Source organism: Podarcis liolepis, assembly GCF_965112155.1.
Source record: "Podarcis liolepis genome assembly, chromosome: 2".
Classification (NCBI taxonomy): domain Eukaryota; kingdom Metazoa; phylum Chordata; class Lepidosauria; order Squamata; family Lacertidae; genus Podarcis; species Podarcis liolepis.
This window is the reverse complement of record NC_139555.1, coordinates 84,672,168-84,696,010: the sequence shown is the minus strand read 5'-3', so window position 1 is coordinate 84,696,010 and position 23,843 is coordinate 84,672,168. Positions and strand designations below refer to the sequence as shown.

At 41.4% G+C, this 23,843-nt stretch overlaps 1 protein-coding gene across 3 annotated transcripts in view; it reads left to right on the top strand.

Moving 5' to 3' along the window:
- EEFSEC (eukaryotic elongation factor, selenocysteine-tRNA specific) overlaps positions 1-23,389 on the top strand; it is a 154,037-nt gene extending 130,648 nt beyond the window's left edge. For 2 of the 3 annotated variants that reach the window (XM_083489337.1, XM_083489340.1), the window contains one exon: positions 22,512-23,389. In XM_083489337.1, the coding sequence (XP_083345463.1) occupies positions 22,512-22,696 (185 nt within the window). In that variant the 3' untranslated portion in view covers positions 22,697-23,389. Of the gene's footprint in view, positions 1-20,661; positions 20,722-22,511 lie in introns of all 3 variants that reach the window. The other variant, XM_083489338.1, reaches the window with a different exon arrangement.
- Positions 23,390-23,843: the final 454 nt, after the last annotated feature.

Sequence of the window (23,843 nt, the reverse complement as noted above, 5' to 3'; positions counted from 1 at the left end):
CACTACCTTCTCCCCTGGCATTCAAAGAAGAGTTCTGAAATACATGAATTAGCCCTTCCTCCTTCCTCCTGCCCCTCATCCCCTAGTTTGGGTTGTCTAAAGACAAAATTATAATCACCTAAAGACATTCTATATAACCATTGGTTTAGGCTTGACTTGTACTTAATGACAGGAACTAATAGATTAGAGCTAGTGGACATGATATGGAAATCTCCTTACCTTTTACAAACAATATGTTCATCCAATCCATCCTCCTGCCTGGTTTCAGAGTTTGACCCAAAGTTTCAAGCTCCAACTTCGTCTGAAGGTGAAGGAGTTAGATCTTGAAGAGTAAAGAGTTGAAAGAAAATGGGCAAACTCTCTTCTCACTGGGGCCATTCCCATATTCTAAAATTAAAATCTCTCGCTTTTTACCATGTCCCCCTGTCCTGTCCCCCCCCCTTCTTGCTATATATTTTATTTATATTATATTTCCTTGTAGAGTTGGTGCACCATGGTGGCTAAGAGATTGAGTGGCAAATCAAATGTCTCAGGTACAAGTTTTGCCCCTGCCATGAACTCGCTAGAAGGCAGAGCACCGTCAGTTTCATCTCCCCATTAGCAACATGGGGGTGATAATGGTGACCTACCTTACAGGGCTGTTGTGAAGACTGCAACATGAAAATACTTCAATACTCACTCTAAAGCATTCCATAAACTCTTCATCATCATTATTTTTCCCTTTGGGGAAGAGGCAGGCATAAAGGAAGACAATAATTCTGCATTGTAGATAAAATTAAAGTGCAGATATTCTCCCTCTTCTAAGAAATGTTTTTGATTGATTTGGGAAGTAGAAAAAAAGATGGGCTGTCAAGTGAATAACAGTTGCTATGTGAATGCAAAATAATTAGTTTGGTTTAAATGAAGATTCCAATCAGATGCCTTCATTTCACCACTACCTTCTCCCCTGGCATTCAAAGAAGAGTTCTGAAATACATGAATTAGCCCTTCCTCCTTCCTCCTGCCCCTCATCCCCTAGTTTGGGTTGTCTAAAGACAAAATTATAATCACCTAAAGACATTCTATATAACCATTGGTTTAGGCTTGACTTGTACTTAATGACAGGAACTAATAGATTAGAGCTAGTGGACATGATATGGAAATCTCCTTACCTTTTACAAACAATATGTTCTGCTTCCGACCTGTCTTGCGCTAACATTCCCAAGTATATCCAGGTTCTACCATCTGTTCTCAGAGGCACTCTGGCTGATTTTCAGATCTCATGATTTCTAAAGACCGCAACTGAGCCCTGGAACAGTGAGGAATCTCACTGGACTTGTGATTGTGGTTCCTAGGGATATCCTTCAGCCTGAAGGAAATTCTGTCCCCTTCTTTCTCCTTTGCTCTGCAAGGCACCAGGATTTAAATTCCTGGAGACTTATTTATTCGGATTTATCCTCTTCTCTCAGAGATTTATGCTCCATAAATAAGTTGCCCCTCCCCAAAGAGCCTTGAGTGGCATACATGGATATTCCCACCAGGCCCAGTTTTGCTTGCGTTCAGTGGTAGAAAATGTATTACAGTGGTGCCTCGCAAGACGAAAAGAATCCGTTCTGTGATTCTCTTCGTCTAGCGGTTTTTTCGTCTTGCGAAGCAAGCCCATTGACGGATTAGTGGATTAGCATGATTAGCGCTATTAGCGGCTTATCTGCTGATCGGATCAGCTGATAAGCGGCTTAGCGGCTTAGAAAAAGGGGGGGGGAACCAGTAGGAACTCGCAAGACATTGTCGTCTTGCGAAGCAAGCCCATAGGAAATTCGTTTTGCGAAGCACCTCCAAAACGGAAAACTCCTTCGTCTAGCGAGTTTTCCGTCTTGCGAGGCATTCATTTTGCGGGGCACCACTGTATGTGTCTTCACAGCAATCGCCTTTGGTCCCACCAATGCAAAGTTGGGGAACCTGTCACTCTCCAGATGTTGTTGGATTACAGCTCATGTTGTTTCTGGCTGGGGCTGCATGGAATTGGAGCCCCAACAACATCTGGAGGACTAGAGGTTCCCCAGCCGTAGATAAATTGTAGAGTTGGAAAGTACCATGAGGGTCGTCTAGTCCAACCCCCTGCAATGCAGGGATCTTTAATTCAACGTGGGGCTTGAATGCACTAAGTCTCATGCTGCACCGACTGAGCTTTGCCTCTGTAGCTCCCACCACCAGATTCTAATCTTCCATCCATTCTTCCTTCCTGCCTGCCTGCTACTTTGCTGCTATTCCACATTATTATTTCCATTGTTTGCAACAACTAAAATAACCCCCCTATTTATCTCCTTTATGCTACTGGCATTTTACCTAATTCTTCCGGCCCTAACAGCTGCTGAGTCTGTCCTGAGGAGGGTCATCTGTGCTGCCAGGTTTGTATTTTATTCACCTTTAACTTCCTTGGGAAAAAAGCTGTTATCACTGAGCTGAGACATCACAGGACCCAGCAGTTAGCAGCCACCAGCAGCTGGAAGGATGGGATGAGAGCGTTACACGAACATCTAAGACTCTCCGCCTCCACCATCCCATAACTGACAGCATCGGCTTCTCTATGTTCTGCCAGGCTCCAACAGCCTGGAGTATTTGGTGAAACTTCTTTCATCATGTAGAAAAGATCGAGCTGTACATCTCTCTGTGGTTTTATTTAAAGGTTCAGCAATTGGCTTTAATTAAAAATACATAGAAGGAATAAACTACCCAAGCAGGCAATGGCTAGAGCAACTTCAAATGCAAGGAAGAAAATGAATGGAATTAAACAGTGGGCTACAAACACCCCCACCCCCACCAAATATATGCACATGCGGTATCTTGTAATGAATTTCCATCACAAGCCAATATTGGCTGAAAAACAGGGCATAAATATAATTAATCTATTGTTGTGGGGTAGTGAAAATATAAAGTTGCCTTGTTAGAAAATAATAAAAAAATCTTGTTTGATCAGCCGACAGCCTATCCAATCCAGCATTCCCTCCCCAGTATAGTTCAGCTAGATTGCTTTTAGGATATTCTCAAGCAGGGTTTGATAGGGATGGCCACCTAAACCATTGTTTGGTGCTATGTTCAGTAGCAAACATGAGCCTCGTGCCCATGCGCTTTCTTCTCCACCTTTGTTCTCTTCCTAGTTTATGAGAAACCATAGCTTGCCGTTTCATCCTAACTGGCTCTTGGGCTTGCCGATCGGAAGGTTGGCAGTTCGAATCCCCATGACAGGGTGAGCTCCCGTTGCTCTGTCTCAACTCCTGTCAACCTAGCACTTGGAAAGCACACCAGCGTGAGTAGATAAATAGGTACCACTGTGGCGGTACCTACCTAACAGCATTTCCATGCGCTCTGGTTTCCATCATGGTGTCCCATTGTGCCAGAAGCAGTTTCATCATGATGGCCACATGACCTGGAAAGCCGTTTCTGGACAAACATTGGCTCCCTCAGCCTGAAAGTGAGATGTTTTTAATCTGTGATATTTTACTGTATTTTTTGTTTCTATGGAAGCCGCCCAGAGTGGCTGGGGAAACCCAGCCAGATGGGCGGGGTACAAATAATAAATTATTATTATTATTATTATTATTATTATTATTATTATTATTATTATTATTATTATTATTAGCGCCGCAACCCCATAGTTGCCTTTGACTGGACTTAACCGTCCAGGGGTCCTTTACCTTTTACCTTTGGGCAAACCACAGTTTGCCTTCATACCTGAACAGTAAGACCTTCTTTGATTCTGATTTGTGACTGAATTACGCTTTGCTCAAATCGCAGTTGGCAGAATTCTGATGCAACAGCAAATTTAACTGGGAAAGCCTTGCTAGGAGAAGGATGGGACTCCTTTCCCCCTACTGGTGTATTGTGGTTTCTCCTTCACAACATCCCTCCAACATAGGGAGGAAAGAGGTTGGAAATATTGCAGTGTCTGGTACTTGGATCTAGGACAATTGTCAAAAATTGAACATTCCAATTAAGGCTTAAGTGTCTGCTCTATGCAAATGTGTGGAGTTATGATTTCCCAAGAGCTGTGTTTTGTGAAGAAAAGCAGCTTCTGGTTATTTTGAACAGAGAAGCAACGGGCTGTAGGTTGCTTCACCCTCTCCTGTCTGGTTTTCCACTCCAGATACCCCCTTATCTCCCCCCCCCCCGGCAGCTGGCAGGTATCAAAGTGTGTGTAAGAGGTATGTTGTTGTTGTTGTTGTTTTTAGGTAGAGGTAAAGGTACCCCGGCCATTAGGTCCAATCGTGTCCAACTTTGGGGTTGTGGCACTCATCTCACTTTATTGGCTGAGGGAGCCGGCGTACAGCTTCCGGGTCATGTGGCCAGCCTGACTAAGCTGCTTCTGGCAAACCAGAGCAGCGCACGGAAACACCATTTACCTTCCCGCCAGTACCTATTTATCTACTTGCACTTTGACGTGCTTTCGAACTGCTAGGTTGGCAGGAGGTTGTTGTTTATACAGATCCCTAAATAGAGGGAAAGCAGTGAAGGAGGGGTGGGGATTTGGGGTGGGAAAGGTTTAAGCCGCTTACACAATCCTGCTTCTTCTCTGCTCAAAATTACTTCCTCTTGAAACTTTCAGGGTTTCTTTACACTTGCTGGCATGTAGCTTAGTTTGCCCCTCACTTGGGGACACACACACACACTGTGCATGGTCTATCACTTTGGAAAAAGGACATAAACAATCTGATACCTTTTTATACTATTAGAATGGAAGGGGGGAATGAATGTATCTTTAAGGATTCCAGCAATTAAAAGCACGCTGTTGGGTTTGGCTCAACCTACAAGATATAAATAGGGCACTATGTTATGGAAACTTCAGAAGTTTTAAAAGTCCATTTTAGGAATAGAAACAAGGCGCAATAGGACTTGTTGTGAGGGGTACACTAGCAAATTGTCAGGCTGCTTCAGCGTGCAACAAAAGATTCCTGATCTCTTTATAGTACAAAGTTATAGGGAAGGAATTTATAGGATATTTAGACTGAAAACTTTGTAGTGTTTAATGTGTTCTTGTGGCATACTTCATTCATCCTTTCCCACTACCTCATTTGTCATGTAATAATTAGTTTAAACTTTCATCTACTTCCGTGGATCAAGCCATTTTCATATAACTTCAGGATTTTTGTGTATGTGTGTGTGTGCTTGTGTGTGTTTTCAATCTTTCTTCAAAATACTGGTTGTGTTTTTTATATAACAAAAAAGCAGCCATGAATATATTATAATTTCAATTTTCATGGTGTGTGAAAGATTTCTGCACTAGGTCTTTATTGTTTTTGAAGAATTCCTCACCCTAGTTAAGAAGCTTAATATAAATTAAAGAAGGTATTAAGGAACATTAAGACATCAAAATGTGGAGCGTTCTTTTCCTTTCGATTGCTCCAAATGCAAACAAGTTGAATAAAATGCAATCAAAGGGCCTGTTTGGAGAACATTGAGTGGCTTTATAGCTGTGTTGTGGAGAACCTCTGGTAAGAGCACAATTCAAATAAAAAGGCCTTTCTTTCCTCTTCCTAATTCTCTTTGTTGTGGTGACAACAGAGTACAAGTCTGATAAAAATTTAATCACCTTATCTTTTTAAAGCAAATTGCATATTTGTTTATACACAATATACATAACATATAAAAAGAAAAGGCTGCTATCCAGCCTTCTCCTCCCCCCTTCTCCTAATCGCATTAAAGGCCCTTGCCTAGAAGTGTAAAAAAATAATAATAATATAAAAATTAAATGTTCTTTATTCCGGAGTCCCATTGTTCAGGATTGCTTTAAAACGGCAGCCCAGGGGAAGATGAATATCGCCCAACTTAAACCCTGAACCAGCTCCAAGCAGCAGATGCCTCCAGATAAGTCTGCAGAGTTGGGCCAGCTTAACCGGCTTCTGTGGTGCCTACTCTGCATCAAGAGTTTCAAGCAAGGTGGTAGGATTACCAGCCCACAAATTTAGCCCTTTGATTGGGAGTTGCTTTGTAACAAATTGGCTTTTGATCCTGTGTCAGATCTGCCAGCCTGAATCTCCCCCCTCCCCCAAAAAACCCCACTGTATGCATTTCTTGAAAGCTGGTGTTGTAAGAGCTTTTGTACTGTTTCCCTCCCCTCTGCCTTTTTATTACACTTCCCTGATGACAGTTTAGCCCTTTGCACTGTTGAATTGGTGTTCACCTTAATGTAGAACAGAGGGACACCTTGCTGTAAGTCTCTATGGTGTTGGGGTCAACTTTGAAGGCAATGCTGACAAGCAACTGCTGCTGTGTAACTGGGATGTGCTTGGAAGGGACGAGAGTATTCATAGATATTATCCAATCCCCCACCCCCCATTAGATAGAGACAGTTGTGCGCTTGTTTCATTTTATGTTACTCCAGCTAATAGCTGTGTACAACTACTATGTGTTGGGGCTCAACAACAAGGCAAATGGGGGTGATTTTACTTTTCTGTACACTGTGTTTTTCTCTGTTTCTCCCATCTAGGACCATAGGCTTCATAAGAAGTGAGGCTATGCAAACGCTGCCTACAAAGCGCCAAAGATCTCTGGATAGGGTTTTGTTTATTGTTATAGCAGAGCAGTGGAGAATATATTTTTTTTAACTAAAAGCTTAATATAATTCTTTCTTTTTTAAAAGAGTCTACTCCTCTGCTTGGAAGAAGCACTCCACAGGTATTATTAAGGGCAACTTCACCTTATACCTTATAATGGCTATTGGAAAATGTCCCTCACAACACCAGAAAAGACTCCTGTGAACCTGCTGTTTTAAAAAATGTACAAACTAATATGGATTCTGGAGCTTTAGTTGGTCTGTTACAGATATTGCCCTAATACAGATCAGGGAGGAAAGTGTATCCCTTTTGCTTCTCCACAAAAGCCCCTGGACCTAGCACGTTTCTCCCTTGCGTCCAGAGTTTGAGTGTCTTCAAAGCCCACAACACCTTTGGTAAAGGCTGTTCTCCAATTGGAGCTCTCGCAGGCCAGTGTTTCCCAGTTGTCAGTGTTTATAATACATTTTTTTAGATTTGCATTGAGACAGTCTTTAAACCTCTTTTGTTGACCCCCAGCATTACGCTTTCCATTTTTAAGTTCGGAATAGAGTAGTTGCTTTGGAAGACGATCATCAGGCATCCGCACAACATGACCAGTCCAACGAGGTTGATGTTGAAGAATCATCGCTTCAACACTGTTGATCTTTGCTTCTTCCAGTACACTGATATTAGTTTGCCTGTCTTCCCAAGTGATGTGTAAAAAATTTCGGAGACACCGTTGATTATCCCTTTCCACACCGTAGAGTGCAAATATTGGCCAATTTTCACCATTGGCAATAGAAAGTGTTCACTGGAACTTTCACTTTCCATTTGTCTCATAGTGCTTTCCGAGAATGAATTTCCATACATTAGTAAGGGAATCCTGTAAGCAATTTTGTATTTGCCCCCCAAGGTTGTGTGTGTGTGTGTGTGTGTATGAACTGTAGATTCACTGTATAAAAAAAGACAAATAGTATAGCTTTGAGGTCCCATCATTGTTTCACTATCAACATTTTTCTTGCTAATCTATCTTTTTTGACAAAAATATGTCAAAGACAGAGGTGATAGTTGATCTTAAATAAAAGGAAAAAATAAAGCCAACCCAAGGTCACCCTTGCTTTTAACTGCAGCCCTCCGATCAGCAAGCAGGCACTGAAGAGTGGCAACAAATGCACGCCATCCCTGAGATAATGGAAACTAATTATGTCTGATAAAGCCTAACCTCTTTAAAAACTTTCCATTGTTGTTCCCCACCAGGATTACATGGAGCACTTGGGATGCGTCCTAATGTTTCAGCTAACAGTGAACTAGAGACCCTGATTTATCTAGTGCTGGACTCTTAATGAACAGGAAGACTGTGAGCCACAGATCCCATGTTGTTCTGTTCTTTGCAGATGCTTGCAATACCACCTGTTCTACGTGCTTAGCTTCTTCTAACCCACCAAGGTCTGTGCTCTGAAGACTTTTTAATGCCAAGGACAGGCAAGCAGCTAATGCAAGGTCATTGGGGCCTATGCAAGCCAGCTCCGTTGTTTTGTCTTCCCATCTTTCCTAGGATTGATAAGCTCTTCTCCTAATAAGCTGGATAACAGCCACACTGTTTTTTTTCAGCTCAGCCAGTAGGTAGCATCTGGGCTCAATAGCTTTGCAAGTTAAACACTTTATATTAGTTGCATACTTGAGATTTGATAATTGCACAGTATGGTTCAAAATCATTGTTTTGACATGCATTATTCTATTTCATCTATTCCATTGGATGGTGATGTTCTACATTTTAAGAAACTGGATCATCTTTCCCCTGCATGCTTTACTTTTTTAAACTGGGTACAGGTGAAGAAGTGCATACTTCAGCACTTTGTACAGGTGTGGGCAATTGCTTTAGATTCTTTTACCTGTTACATCTATTAATGTTTGATGTCTCACTGTATTTTTATATTATGTTGGAAGCTGCTCAGCGTGGCTGAGGCATATTAGTACATGGGGTATATTAGTACAGTGGTGCCCCGCAAGACGAATGCCTCGCAATACGAAAAACTCGCTAGACAAAAGGGTTTTGCGGTTTTTGAGCTGCTTTGCAAGACGAATTTCCCTATGGGCTTGCTTCGCAAGACGAAAACGTCTTGCAAGTTTGTTTCCTTTTTCTTAACACCGTTAATAAGTTGCGACTTGACTTCGAGGAGCAACTCATAGAATGCGGTGTGGTAGCCTTTTTTGAGGTTTTTGGTGATTTTTGAAGCTTTTCCAAAACTTTTCCGACACTGTGCTTCGCAAGACGAAAAATTCGCTAGACAAAAAAACTCGCGGAACAAATTAATTTCGTCTTGCGAGGCACCACTGTATTTTTATTATTATTAATTACAGTGTGCCCAAATAATTGTGAAACTAAGCAGAATTACAACTCTATAGGCCTATGTTGTGCCTTTTAGTTTAGTCCCAGTTTATATACCCAGGAAAATCAAAAGATATGCTGTTTCCTATGCTAGCTGCAGGGAAGAAGTTATATTTCAAATGAAAGTTTCCCAATGGCTAAAGAATCCCCTCTTCACTTAGAAAATTAGCATGTCATATATACATATATATATATATATATATGCTTTCGTAGATTTTCACGGGTACAGGAATGCAGGTTTTGGTGTCTTCGGGTGTCTTCCCGTGTAAGAGTTGGGGTGTCTAGGCGACGTTTCGACGAGGTCTCACTCGTCATCTTCAGGCTGGTGCTTTCGGCTTCTTGTTACTGGAACAGAGCCAGTAACAAGAAGCCGAAAGCACCAGCCTGAAGATGACGAGTGAGACCTCGTCGAAACGTCGCCTAGACACCCCAACTCTTACACGGGAAGACACCCGAAGACACCAAAACCTGCATATATATATATATATATATATATAATCCTTTCCCCTGTCTTGAGACGTTGGACAGAGAAAGAGGTGGTGTGCCAAGCAGGAGTCTTCTAATTGTAAACTTTTTAACGTTCTCCCCTCCGTCTTTTGCCTTTGTAAACCTTGAAATCTAAGCTCTGTTAATGTGCAGTATATGAAAGTAAGGGATTGAACCAAAGTTGCCACCTTTAATTGAAGAAGATAATAATAGTATACCATCTACAGCTGAGGCTGTTGAAAACTACTCTTCCCAAAGACTTCCACTTCTGTTATGGGAACTTCTGAACTGACCTCTCTGAACTGTTTAGTGTTGTAATTATTTAAACATAGTAGCTGCCTTTCAATTACACAGGAAAATTAGATGGCAATTGAAATTGTGTCAAGGGTGCCTGGGGACTTGTTACAGTACAAATTATCCTAAACTGTTTAGCAAAGCCTTGTTCCCACTGTAAGGGTTTAGGGGAAAGAAGGGCCCTTCTTTGAAAGTCTGGCTCTGCACATGAAAGTGACGCCAGCAATTGGAAGCAATTTGTGGAATTGTTTGATTACATTAATTATGGCACCAGCAAACAGTGCTTGGGAAACAGTTGTGTTTTCTTGCATTCTTTCTTGATTGCTAGCACTGAAAGCCAAGATACAAATGTGCCTTTAAGGACTGCTGGAGAGTTCCATTGTGTAGAATTGGCACTGAGCATGAAAGAGTTGTATCCCTTCTTGATGTGAGGATTTTCCAAACACAGCTTTGGCCAGAATTTACCTAAGCTGTTCCCCTGCTCTCAGACAGCTTCTGTCTTTTTCATCAAGAAAGAGAACTCTTTCTGTAATAACCAGAAGCACAGAAAAAATTCTGTTCTAGCAGTGCAGTTGAAGCAAGAATTTGTACAAGAGGATTTTGCATCCTTAAAGCCACCACAAATATAAACAGCTGTGCTTTGCGTCCTAGTGAAATGCTTCAAGGGGGGAAATTGTGTGTGTTTCTAGTGCACCACGAGTCTAGGAGTTGGTGGGCAACTAAATATTTTCATTACTTTATTTTCATCACCTCCCCCCTCCTTCCCACAGCATTAGAGGTGCTGCTGAAGTTCTCCTGAACCAGGCTCAGAAGAACTTTGGGGGCTCCTTAAAACCTGCCTCAAAGGAGAGGCAATTTTTACAAATCCCTAAATTCTCCAATTCATATTGAAATCCGAGCAGGAGAAGAATAACTGGCTTCTTTGTCTGACAAACGCTTTGCATAGCCAGGCAAAAGATCTTTGCCAGCTAGGGATCATCCAGCCTAGCTTCAGAGACTCCCTGCAGAGAGGGAGAATCAGGTATAGGAAATTCTATACGACACTCGGAAGCAACTCCTACTGTGTTTATAGAAATTACTTCAATATAGATGCCCATAGGATGGCAACTTTAGTTACTGGAAAGCATAAGGATACTAAATAGTAATAAATATCCACTATCCTGGTGAAGAATGGCAATTCTGTCCACAACAAAAATAATGTATTAATCTTTCTCTTCTCTCGCCCCTGCCTTGGAGCCCCAAATCAGCTATTCCCAAAAACACTTCAGGGAGCTTCACCTGAGACAGGACAAAACTGAAGTGGAAGGTGTAGTGCGACTCTGACCTCAGCACCACTTTAAGACTCCCCAGTGTCTCTTACGTCCCATCATGTTCTGGTGGAGAAGCCAAGATCCCAGTACACAAGCTGAGGAAAGACTGCTGTCTAATACCCCATCTCCCAATTGTCCCTAGGTGTTAAGCAGCTTTGTCTGAAGTGAGTGGCGGTCCTGCAATTGGTTGGGCTGCCCTAACCCTAGGTGACAGATATGTGAGTGGTAACAAGCAGTGGGAGAGAAAAATAGAACAGGACAGCCCTTCCCACTGGGCAACCCACCCTGCAGGGGTGGCACTAGAGCGAAGTGGTGCAGTCCAACACCATAGGTTTCGTTGATATGGCTTCTACCACAATAACGGAAGCCTTCTTGGTAGGGGCGCCCGCCCTGTGGAACACCCTCCCATTAGATGTCAAGGAAATAAACAACTATCTGACTTTTGGAAGACATCTGAAGGCAGCTCTGTTTAGGGAAGTTTTTAATGTTTGATGTTGCTTTTTTATTATTAATATTCTGTTGGGAACTGCCCAGAGTAGCTGGGGAAACCCAACCAGGTGGGTAGGGTATAAATTTAAAAAATAATGTTGTTGTTGTTGTTGTTGTTTAAAAAATAATGTTGTTGTTGTTGTTGTTGTTGTTGTTGTTGTTGTTACAGAGGCAAATAATTATTGGGGTTGTACTCAGCTAACTTGAATACAAAGTAGACTTATCAAAATTCATGGACCTACTTTAGTCATGGCCATTATTGCCAACTGGTGAACTCTGAGCAAGTATTAGTTGAATGCAACCCTTGATTTCTCTTCCAGCAGCCCTTTGCACCTTCTTATATGCTACCATTTTCAAATGTTGCTTTCATAAACTCACCCAAAAGTCGTATACTTCTTTTACTTCTCGTTGTTTTTGTTGTCGGCATACACTGTCATATTTGTCAAAGCCAGATGATTCCTTTGGTTCAATTACTGCCCGTTCAGTATTCCATTTGTCAGGTTGTTTGTAATGTGATAATCCTGTTGAATGTTGAGCTACTGGAATGAGAGCTGGTATGCATAATCAGGGCACAATTCTGTATTTCAAGTTTAAATGATATTTGGAATAAAGCCAATGTGCACATTCAGGATGGCATGTTGCAGTTCAAGAATGAGCCCCAACTTGACCGTCTCCCGCACCACACCTATTCAAAAGGGGACAAGGAGGATGTGAAAAGCAGCCTAGCTGATTCATCAGAAATAATGTTGGTGGGCACTTTCTGGACAACATGCTGTGTTTCAAGAATGAAGCCAGGATCAGCTGGTGTGCTTGTTTTCAAAGTGCCAGGCAAGGTGTAGAAGACAATTCAATATTATATTGTCCTTGAACAATCAAAATGAAAGTAAATGTACCCTTGATGCCGAATTTCAACTATAAATCTCAGTTCAACCACTGTGCCCTGTTTAAAACTCTGCTCTGCTAATTTTACATATATCTAGTCAGGGCCTGTGCTTTTCTCAATGAGAAACTTATTTTGAACATGATCTTCCCACCCCACTGGTCACCTGGTGGTTCGCAAACCCCCACCTCACCGTTACCCCCACTCTTCATGGGTGCATCACTTGAACACAAGCAGAGTGAAGACAGTACTTCTTGCCCTCATTTTAGGGAGAAATCCTGGGAGAAATGGCAGTGATTTGCCAGAGTAAGACCTGATAGTGGTGGTTTCAAGGAACACCCCCCCCCCCGCACACACTTTGAACCAAAAGTTCTCGTATGAGAATTTCCCCTCAGTCTAGCAACTGCTATGTATAAATGCCCCAAATTCAGTTCTTGGGATAGTCTTATATGTATAATAACAACTTCTTATTTGTGATTTATCTCCATAACTAAAATGTTTTGCATACTCTGGAAAAAAGAGGACATGAATCTGAGGTAAAAAGATATCAAGTCATTAGAAGTAGGTTTCATGTGAATAGCAGGGTCCAGATACATCGTTTGTATACATAGAGCAGTAGTGTGTGTACACACACACACACACACACTGAATTTCTCAGGCTGGGAATGATAGTAGTAGCTCCCATTTTTATCCGTATTCATAATCTTAACAAGAAGGCAGATGGAAAAAAATCACTCTCCTCTGTTCAGGAGAAGCTCAGGCTAAATCCTGATTCTGGGAGAGCAACGCCTTTCTTAGAATGACTTTGGAAATTCTTCAGGGAAGATAAAAATATTGCATTATATGCTTGGACCTTCCTCATTCATGGATGGGCAGGGGTATAAAAACTGAATTGGGTTTAGAGATTGTGAAATATGACATCTGAATTGAGCCTATTTGAATCAGAATAGAATATCAATTGAAATTTTCAGTTCTTCAGAATATTTGCAGCATTCAAATGAGGTCCGTATGCAGCATTGTAAATGTTGGTGCTAAAACTGGCTGAGGCTTCTAAACATCTAAGGTGATGCTGAGTTATTTGTGTTGCTATGTTCAGATAGCAGTACTACATGATTCTCCTTTCCCTCTTGTTGCAATTACAGGTAGGAGTTTTCAGCCACTTGACTACACTTTCCCCACCTGACCCCTTTCTGGGGTATAGGAGGAAACTTCCAACCTAAGGTTGCAAGGATTCCAATTCTCAATTTAATCAGCTCCTATAGGGCTGACTTACTCGTTCCTGACTGGACAGAGGGTTAAGGTTGTTAGGGTTCATTTTAAGGAAATCCTGTAACTGTGAAAAATGGCTGTGAATAATCCATTGTAAATAAGGACTCTTTCTAACCCTTCTTTTTGGATTTGTTCAGTTTTCTCTCTCCCTTAGGGAGAGAGAGAGGGAGAAAGAGGCATGAAAGTCTTTTTTTCTCCCATTTGAAAGCAGTGCCTTTGCCTCCCATAATTATTACTTCCAGTATCAAAATTGTTTTATTAATGAGTTTTATGCTCCTCAGTCAGTTTCCTGTCACATATGAATGCAGATGGGAAGCAAGAAGCTGCTGTTGGCAGAGTTCTTCCAGCCAGAGTGTACAAAGGAAGTTAATTGGGCATCCCACTTACAATAGTGAGGGATGGCAACATTCCTCGCGAACCTCCAATAAGTAACATGACTCTGAATTCCAGAAAGGAGTCAGATAATGCCTTGTGTAGATGCTGGCAGTAAATCAAGAATAGGCTTTAGAGTTTCCTGACACTGGTGAGCATGTCTAAACTAGAGAGAGCAATGGGCACATTACGGCGACAATAGCCCCAATGCAAAGTGGTGCTAAGCAGTTAGCGTAAAGAGGGCTCTGCTGTTCGGCCGATTACCATGGTGTGATATGAAGGCCTAAGTCCTGTCTCTGCAAGACTGCAGGGACTGTGTAGGGATTATGATAAGCCTGTTTCTCTTACTGCTATTGATATAACTAAGGGCAGGGAGACAGGGCTGTCTGAATAGGCATCATGTCAATTGTATGTTGCACGGCCCCTAGCACAGTGTTGATGGTGTTAAATATTACTGCTGTTGTGAAGTAGCCCTCAGAAACAATAGAATGGCTTCCAGCTGCAGGGATATACACATAACTAAATACTGTGGTGTGCCTGTGTAGATTAGCCACACATTGGTCTGATTCAGGTGTAACAGTCAACCATGGTTTCCCACTGTATGAGTGACCCACATGCTCCTCTTCCCCTCCTCTTCCCCTTTCACGCACCAGAGGAGCCTGAAAACACCCACTTCTGGTTTTAAACCAAACATAGTTCCTGTGGTGTCCAAACGAAGGGAAATGTGGTTTGTTTAAATTACTATAAGTGAGAACAAGCCAGGATCTGAAACCACAATTTGAAGTTGGCTTGCTCTCATTAAATGTAATTTCGACAGACTACTATTCCCTGAGTTTGAATATCACTGGGATTAGTTGTGCCTGAACCAGGACATCATCCATTTTGTACTAACTTTCCAAACTAGATATGAAGGAAGCATGGCTAATGATCAGTTTAATAATCTGACTATAAGGTTGTAGAATCTCCTCTTGTGGATATTTTCAAGTCGAGCAGGCAAATAGTAGCTGAGACTTACCCTAAGACAGGTTATTTTAAGAGAAAAGGAGAGCAAACTATCTTTGGACTGGTTCTGTGATTCCTTGATGAACCAGAAGTGCTGGATCTAGTGTTTTTTTTGTGTATGATTGCAGTTGTGCATAGGGCTTTCAAGAGAGGCATTTAAAACATGACATTTCCACTGGTATTACATGGGTGTCAGTTCCCTCCCTTTGAATTTTTGTGTACTGAGTATGCACCTTGTATCTCTCCATGCTGTAGGTGTCTACAATCCAGTATACACTGTATGCTGATGCTGAAATATTTGTGATATACCAACGCTAACAGCGTTCATTGAGTTTTTCAACCTATTTGCTTGGAGATCATTTGACATAAAAGGGGCTCTTGAAATGGGGCTCTTGATGGGTAGTTTGAATCTGTGTTTGAGTGCAACTGTCATCACATTAGAAACTGGCACTTTTCATTTTCTGATACTTAATACGGTCAGTGCACAGACTTCTCTTTGTGGGTTTGGAGCTCAGCTGTATAAATTTATCCTCTCTCTCCCTCCCTCCCTCCCTCCCTCCCTCCCTCTCTCTCTCTCTCTCTCTGCAAAAGCTCAGTCCTTACATATATTATGGCACCTGTTCACAATATTCTGATTAGCTAGTGGCTTGGCTGTTATCCCCTTCTCAACCTAGGCAGGCACAGAAAAGATATTGGATTGTCTTCTCCTCCCACTAAGTAGAGGTCAACTTTCTACAATTTTTCCACAAACTCAGCGTTTTTTGTTTGTTCAACCTTTAAAAGGGGAGGGAGCCATCCTTTCCTTTAAAAGCTTGGCTGATATAAAGCACCATATAAAGAGAGGTGAAAGATAGGACTTCATAAGGAGTCATGGTCAGTTTAGGAAACATGTATGGCATCCCAGGAAGCTGTCGGGCAGGCTTCCTCAACCTCGGGCCTCCAGATGTTTTGAGACTACAGTTCCCATCATCCCTGACCACTGGTCCTGCTAGCTAGGGATCATGGGAGTTGTAGGCCAAACTCAGCTGGAGGGCTGAGGTTGAGGAAGCCTGCTGTAGGGAAACCAGTGTTAGGATGGAAGGAGAGAGGTTGTCTTAGGAAATTGGTAAAATGAAGCTGGAAAACATGGATAAAACACTGCAGATACTGATGAGTTGAAATCAGATATTAATGAACAGCCTTTCTATCCAATGAATGGGAAGGAGTTTCATTTCAGGGTGGATATTCTAACTCCTCCCTCCTCCCTCCCCATCCCTCATTCCCCAGCCCACAATGGGTTGATTCAGATGGAAACTGTCTTCACAAGGCCTGCACAATTTGTGACCTGCCAAGCTGAGCACAGCTAATCAGCCATGTCTTGCAGCTTGCCAGGGGCTCATTAAACCTCCAGTTTCTGCTGCCTGTCTAGAATCCCTGAAACAGAGGTTGTCGAGCACTTGACAAGTCATCATAATACATACCTTGTATGTTGCATTTGTCTTGGAGGGGAATGGGTCACAAGTTGGGCAGTCCTGCCTTTTTTTTAAGCACAGCTGAGCGATTGGGACTGGGGTCGCAATGTAATGCACTCCCCCTTCTCTCCAGAATGAATTACCCCTCAGCCACCTTAATGCATTTAATGCATATCCTGGTTTCAAATCTTGGTGAAGGTTCACTATGGATTCCTCAGATATGATTAAAAGTGATGAGAAATGCTGCAAGGGAGGGAGTATATCCTGAGTATATTCTCAACCTCTTGAACGATGGGTAAAAAGAGGACCAGTATTTTATCTCAATAGCCTGGTTGGCATGGCATAACAAGCCAAACTATGGCTTGCTGGATCCATGCAAACATGGGGGCTCCTGGATAGGAGTTTGCAGCCACTTTGCTGCTCCCTAATAATTTTTGTTCTGAAGTAAGCCAACGTTTGGCTTACTGTGTTGTGTGATTCAGGCCCCTGAAGCTTAAGAAGGATGGAAGTGGAGAAAAGTTTTTTTATGTATAAAGTGAAGTAATGAGAGATATAATGAATGCTGTCTGCAGAAAGAGAATCAAATGGTGCATAGTCTCCAAATAAAAATTACATCCTAATGGGTGGAACAGAATAAATGTTAACCTACATATGGGAGCCACTGACCTCTGATAATACCCTTTCAGGGTTTGTTCAGTGAATGGAAATAACAATTTTCCAGTTCTTTATGACAGCAGAAAAGTGGGGTTCAACTTCTCCCCCTTTTCAGCATTGTCTAGTTAATTCATGAATACAGAACATTACCATGAGAAGGTTTGGAGGTAATAAAACTGTTTTGCCTAGGCAAAGCATATATATGACCCTCGTAGGCAGATGCTGAATTAGGGACAAAACGACCCCGTCCAGTAACGCATCAAGGGAATTTAGAGGCCCAGTTTTAGTAGCCCTTGGGTTCTTCTGGCTAGTCCTGATTAGGGAGATACAAAATATCAAGCGCTAGATGATGGAAGAGAAGAATTATTAAAAACAACCTCTGCCATTTTTTTGCAGTTGATTCCCTGAAGAAATAAAAGCCTATGTTTTGTTGTGTGTAATTTGAATACCAAATTACTCTGGTTGCATATGTTTATATTCAGTTGCACACTCGTGCTGAAGATGAAAATTTGCATTGCAATTATAAAAATCTGGGCTACAATTTATTTTCAGAAAAGAGTTAAAAAGGAACCAAAGCTGTATTTTAGGAAGGTGTTGTGCAACTTGAACAGCAGTGATGAAACTTCTCCCCCTGTATCATGAATAGCCAACTTGGTGCCCTCCATATGGTACAGACTATGGCTCCCATCGCTCCTGACCACTGGCTGAAGCTGATGGTAGTTGGAGTCTAGCCGTATCTGTGGGACCCCACTTTGGCATTGCCTGCCCTAGCTTAGAATTCCTCCAGCACCACAGGGTTTCTATTTCACATTTAAAGCTGCAAAGATAACACCTTAATAGGCTGTGAAATAGATACTAACCAGGATCCTAGGAGTAGGGTGGCTCCTTCCTCCCACCTTCAGAGCAAAAATGGCATTTGCCACAAAGGAGCCGGCCATGTTTGCCTCTCTTTTTTCAACATGGCAGGAATCAAGAGGAGCATTACAAATTGTGAGTGATGTGCTGTAGAGGGCATAAGAATTACTCCTAGAAAGGAGCACACAAGGACGTGATGCGGGAGTTGTGTGTCTGCTGTTACAACCTGCAGCTCAGAGCTGTGATGTGGTTTCATGTTGGTGCAAAGCTTAGGCACCACCACCTTGAGGGAAAGCAGTGAAGCATAAGCAAGCAGAAGCTACTCAAGTGTGGTGATAGGTTAAGAGCTATGGTGTTTATATTGCTAACACTGTACAGGTTAGTCTGCTGTATAATAATATATATGCCAATAGAACCGAAATCACCTTATGCATTTTGAGGCAAAATGGGTGGGGAAGAATTTGCTAAGCTTCCTGCTATCTACCATGCCCATTAATAATATTAGTATATGTAGATATTTCTGAGCAATGTGGGCTAGTTGCCTGGTAGAACTTTGCAGCTAAATTCTCTTTCTTTCTTTCTTTTTTTCTTTCTTTCTCACATGGACCTTTTCAATTTAAGCCATTAGCAAGTTGGCAAAATAAAGTAATTGTCCAAGAGAGGAAGGGAGAGAAATCTATTAACATTTGCTACAAATCTGAGTAGTACAGGCAGCACTTAATTAATGGAACAGATTTCTCACTATGTATTCAAGCTTACATAGTCATTGTTCAGAAGAGATTAGACCCTTAATGTAAGTAAGTTAAACTAGACCTCAATCTAAAAATATCCGTCATTTCAGCTATTAAGGGGCTGATGTCTTCTTCGGTGAAGGATATATTTTCCTTCATTTCCTTGGTCTTGTAAAATGTAAAGTATGCATTGTGTGTAATGTGAGAAATCCAGCAAGGTAGATGAAACCTAGATTGTACCTCCCCGCCTGTCTGCTTGAGCTTTCCCTCTTTGTGCTGCTCGGTGTCACAGAGCCTCTTCAGCCCATAGACCTCCTGGCACCAGAGTGGGGGGGAAACTACCACATGCCATTTGTCAGGGTATGATGCCAGCAGCCACCTAATCTGTTTGCAGAATAAGGGTCATGGAATCTGATTAAGTAATTTAGATACCTAGCAGTAATACCTGAGCGGCTTTTGGCTGGAAGCCTGTGATTTCACTTTCTCTCGCGAGCTACCCTATTTCTTCCACCTCCCTTCTTTAAAATGCCTTGGAGGTAATTGCCTACCTGAATAGGTGTGGAAGCTTACTATGGAGTGCTCTTTCCCCACATACCCCCAACATCACCACCACCACCACACATACCTTGTTTCTCCATAATATGGTGTGGAGCACATTTGTGAAGCTTACTTTACTAGACTGTGAGGCGTGGAGGCTGCTCCCTACAAGGCCCTTTCCACCTGGCCCAGGGGGTGGGGCCCACACTCACCTAGCCCTACTGAAAAGGCTCCTCATGAGGCCAGAGAAACATTGCCTGGCTATTGTTTTATTGATTTAATAGGCTGTACACCGTTTTGAAGTTTTTATTAAAAATATAAAGCGGTATAGAAATTTTAAAAATAAATAGATATCTTCCTTCCGCCTTGTGCACTTCTGCTCTGCTCACTCTTCCTCATGTAAAACAAAGTTGACTGGATGTTTAGATTTTTATCCCTCCTGTCCTGCATCTGTTTCATAGGGAGGAATTCAGTGTTAAGCTCTTTTTATTGTTCTGTCAGCGCAAGCATTTCTCCTGACCCTCCAGAGCAGAAATAGGGGAGATGGAGGAGAAGGGTGGGGGGGAGCCCTGTTTCGCTGGTGAGAGCTCTTGCACTTTCTTCCACTAGCATGCAGAATCAAGGCCATAGACTCCGACTCTACTTTACTATCTGATTCACATAGCCTGGGGCTTTGGTGCCTTAAGGCCTGTCTTGAGCATATGAGCTTATTGGAGTCAACAGGCTTTGTTGCCTCTGCTATTTTTGCAGCTTAACCACAGTAGGACTTTTAAAATCGCCATTCCATGCCTCTAGGACTACTTTCCAGCAGGGATTAAAGTCTGGTTTGCATGCCAGATTAAACCATAATTTAAAACAAACAAACTATGGTTTAACACACAGCTGAAATAAGTCCATTCTGTTTCTACCCCATTCTGCCATGCTGTCAGGAAGGAAGCCAAAGTCCAGTTTATTGGGATATTTGAGTCCAAGCTCATGGTTTGTTCATGTCCAATTAGACAAATCATAAACACATGTTTGGATATGGTGACAAGCAAGACCCTGGCTTGTTTCTCAACAGAGCTGGGGAGGAGAGGAAGAAGAACTTTCTGTAAGATTTTTATTTTTAAGTTGATTAAAGTCTTCTGTGGTGGTCTAAGTTTGATTAGTGAGCTTTCTTTATGTTGTTGGTTTAACTGTGTCTTTTTCATTGCTATAATTTATTTTGAGTTCCTGGCAAAGCAGTATATAAATATTTTTCAAAGTATTGTACAACAGGACAGCTCCGGACATTTCTCATCATAAACTATTGTTCAGTATGCATCAGTTTTACACCAGTATTTCTACTTAATGTAGATGGCACACCTCTGTGGATACACACTTTTAAATAATTTTTTAAAAGAGGTACTTTTCCAGACCATGCTTGCTATCTTACAGTTCCATACTGATTGTAGGCTCAACAAGGCGGCACTGGCAATCACAGCTCCCTAGTGAATGAATCCAGATGATATGTGGTTAGTACATTTAAACTTAAGTTTTAGATATTGTTGTTCATCCTGTTTCTCCTCAAAGGAGCTTGGGACAGCATTCAGGTGAATACATTTTTTAAAAAAGCAATGCTGAGTAGCCCTCAAAGCTTTCCAGTCATGTTTCCACATAACTTAACAACTGCTTCAGGATTTATAAATTAATACTAACAGGTGAGACATTGTGTTCACATGACTATGTTTCAGTCAGGTAATCCACGAGGCAGCTTTCTGCCATGCCATGTCTGGAAAAAAAATGGTCATAAGTACTGAAAAGAGAAAGTTAATGGACTTCTAGCCTTACTACTGTAGCTTCTGCCTTCCTTTAGGCCGCTGCAGCATCCTGCACCTGCCACATGGTGGATATATCTGCCTGACAAGTATGAAAGAAAGAAACAAAAAATATTTCCGGTGTTGAATCGCCACAATCAGCTGTGAATGGCCATTTAGTTTGTCTGCAGTGGAACAGATCACCTGTGCTTGTAGACGTCCTGTCTCCAGTAAATCATAAGCATCTCAATCTTTTTGTCGAGCCACGATATGAGAATCTGTCTCTGAATTTCAGTATGAGGGGAGAGAAGCTGATTAAGTGTTTGAGATAAGGTTATGTGACACTGCAGGTTAGAAATACCTGAGCTGAAATTGGCTCATTGCCCAAGAACTACGTTTTCGGAATATTCAGCTGGGTGGCACTGAATATGCTTGTAAGGAGAGTTCTCTTATCCCACTTCAAGAAATAAAAGACCTCGGACTCAAGGCCAGGCCCTGGACACCACTTATTCTCTCTTGCTCTGCTGCTTTGATTACAATGAGACTACCTGTATATCTCTTTAAAAGTCTCCAATGTGACAAGTTAAAATAAAGACTTCAGAAGGGCAGGTATTTGTGTTCCTACTCATAATATCTGAACACTTACCAGCAAAGTGTTTAAACTTACAAAATACATTCTTCCCTTTAAAATGAGAGTATAAAAACGACAAGCATAATAATTCATATTGTGTTTCTGGAAAAACTCTGGATTATGTAGTGATACACTTTGGCATATACAAAATCACAGTTATAAATTCACCCTCTCATGTGTGATTATGGGCAAATGGTGGCAACTGTATTTTCTTGCTGAATTATAACTCGTATACCAATTTTGACCGTGTACCCATTTCCTGCAGTAGTCTAAAATGGAAGCAGGCAATTGTATTAGTTTTCTTTCTTTCACTTTTCATCAAATGTATTAAAATATGGAACTGTTTGTCTTTAAAATATTAGGAGATCTAATGCTGCCACTTCAAACTGCTCACTTGATGGAGTAATCTCTCACCAAAGACATTTGTACACTTGGAAAACTAGTGTTTTAGATAGAAGCCTAGGCTTTGTCTCTGACATCCCAGACTTGTTTATTTGTTTGTATTTGGAAACAGGAGTTTTGTTTTATCACATCCCCAACACAGATTTGCCACCTCATCTGCTGTTTGTGAGCTTTAGGCCTTCAGATGGCGAAGACAGTGATTCTGAAAGAGGCTAGAGTGTATAAATGGACCTTTATGTGCAACATTGCTGACCTGTTTTGAGGAGATTTATTTATTTATTCTGTTAGTCAATGAAGATCTGAAATGAGGTGATAGAATTGCCAGTTCTCCCAGATTTACTGGACTGCTGTTCCTACTTTGGAATCCTGCGGGGATGATCTCACGTTCAAACTACTTTGAGATTGACATTAATAATTTTGAAATGTTTGCCCAGAGGTTTTTCCTTTTTAAAATACGTATCTTTATTCTTTTCAGATGGGGTGAGGCCAGAAACAAAGGCACTTCTGACTGCCACCTCTAAGAAGAAGCCCAAGGCAGGGAAGGGAGATACAGGAAAAGAGGATGAAAGCAGCAAGGTTGACTCAGTCCAGCCTGTTCATATCACTCTTCTCTTTAAAAGATACGTCTTTGATGCACAGAAGAAAATGATTCAGTCTTGAGAAACATTTGAGGTGTCCTTTAAAGGCTGAACACCAAAAAGCATTTCCCATGGACTCTAGACCATTCTTATTGGCCTTACAGATGCTTTAGATATTTCTGGCTTTGCTGTTCCAATCTGCTGTGCTGCAGGTAGATGGCACCTGTTGAAACTATTAATTCACAGCTAATGCAAATACTTCTGTATCATTTGTATTTTATATATTAATTTGAACTTTCTGATGCTTTGTGATTGTCTGTAAATTGAACCCATAAGTGAAATTTCACCACCCTGACTTGATGGAAAGGCAAAGTGTAAACACTGTGCATGTTGGATTGTAAATTGGATGTTTAAATTCTTTTATGTTTAATAATCCAAATGCGCTGTTTGTAAGGCAGGGATTATTTTGTAAATGAGGTTTGTATCTTGAGTACCATTTATAACTGGCTTCAGTGTCAGAACATCCTCAGGGATGTACATAATTTCATGGTATACGTTGTTAACCTTTTCTGTTTAATGCTTTGGTATAATACTTCTACACAAGCTTTCTGAATCTGCTGGTTAATGTTTTCCTAGGAAAGCTGAGAAAATAAGCAACTCTGAGCTACTCTTAAGAAGTTTTGCCGAATATGAATGCTGCTCATGTCCCCAAAAGCAACTTAATTGTGATTACCAAAGTGTCAAATTGCGAGAATAAATATTTTAAGTGGCTTGAGGTGAGCAGTTGTTTTATTTAAATATAAAGAGAATAAATTGTACTTTTGAGGTTTTTAACTCAGTCATTTGGTTCCACATCCTCCTCTTTCTCCCTAAGTATTTAGACAGAATCTTGAGCATAGGACACAAAACCCACATTTTGTGTGACCGCTATGCAGTGTTTTTTTCTTTCTAAAAAAATGTTTAGGGGTACTCTCATTTTGACTCAAGAAAAATAAATACAGTAAATGTGCAAAAGTCCAAAGATTCACAAAATGTTTAGGGGTATGCGTACCCCTACGTCCACCCAGAAAAAAAAGCAAAAGCACTGCCTCTATGTATGTTGGCAACAGGGGAGGGATAGGTCATCCTGATGGTGATGTGGAGAGTGAATGAAACATACTGAAATTTCAGTCACAAATTGGGATTGCCAGGTCAATGTAGTGTCAGTGCTGTAGCTGTAAGAAAGTTCA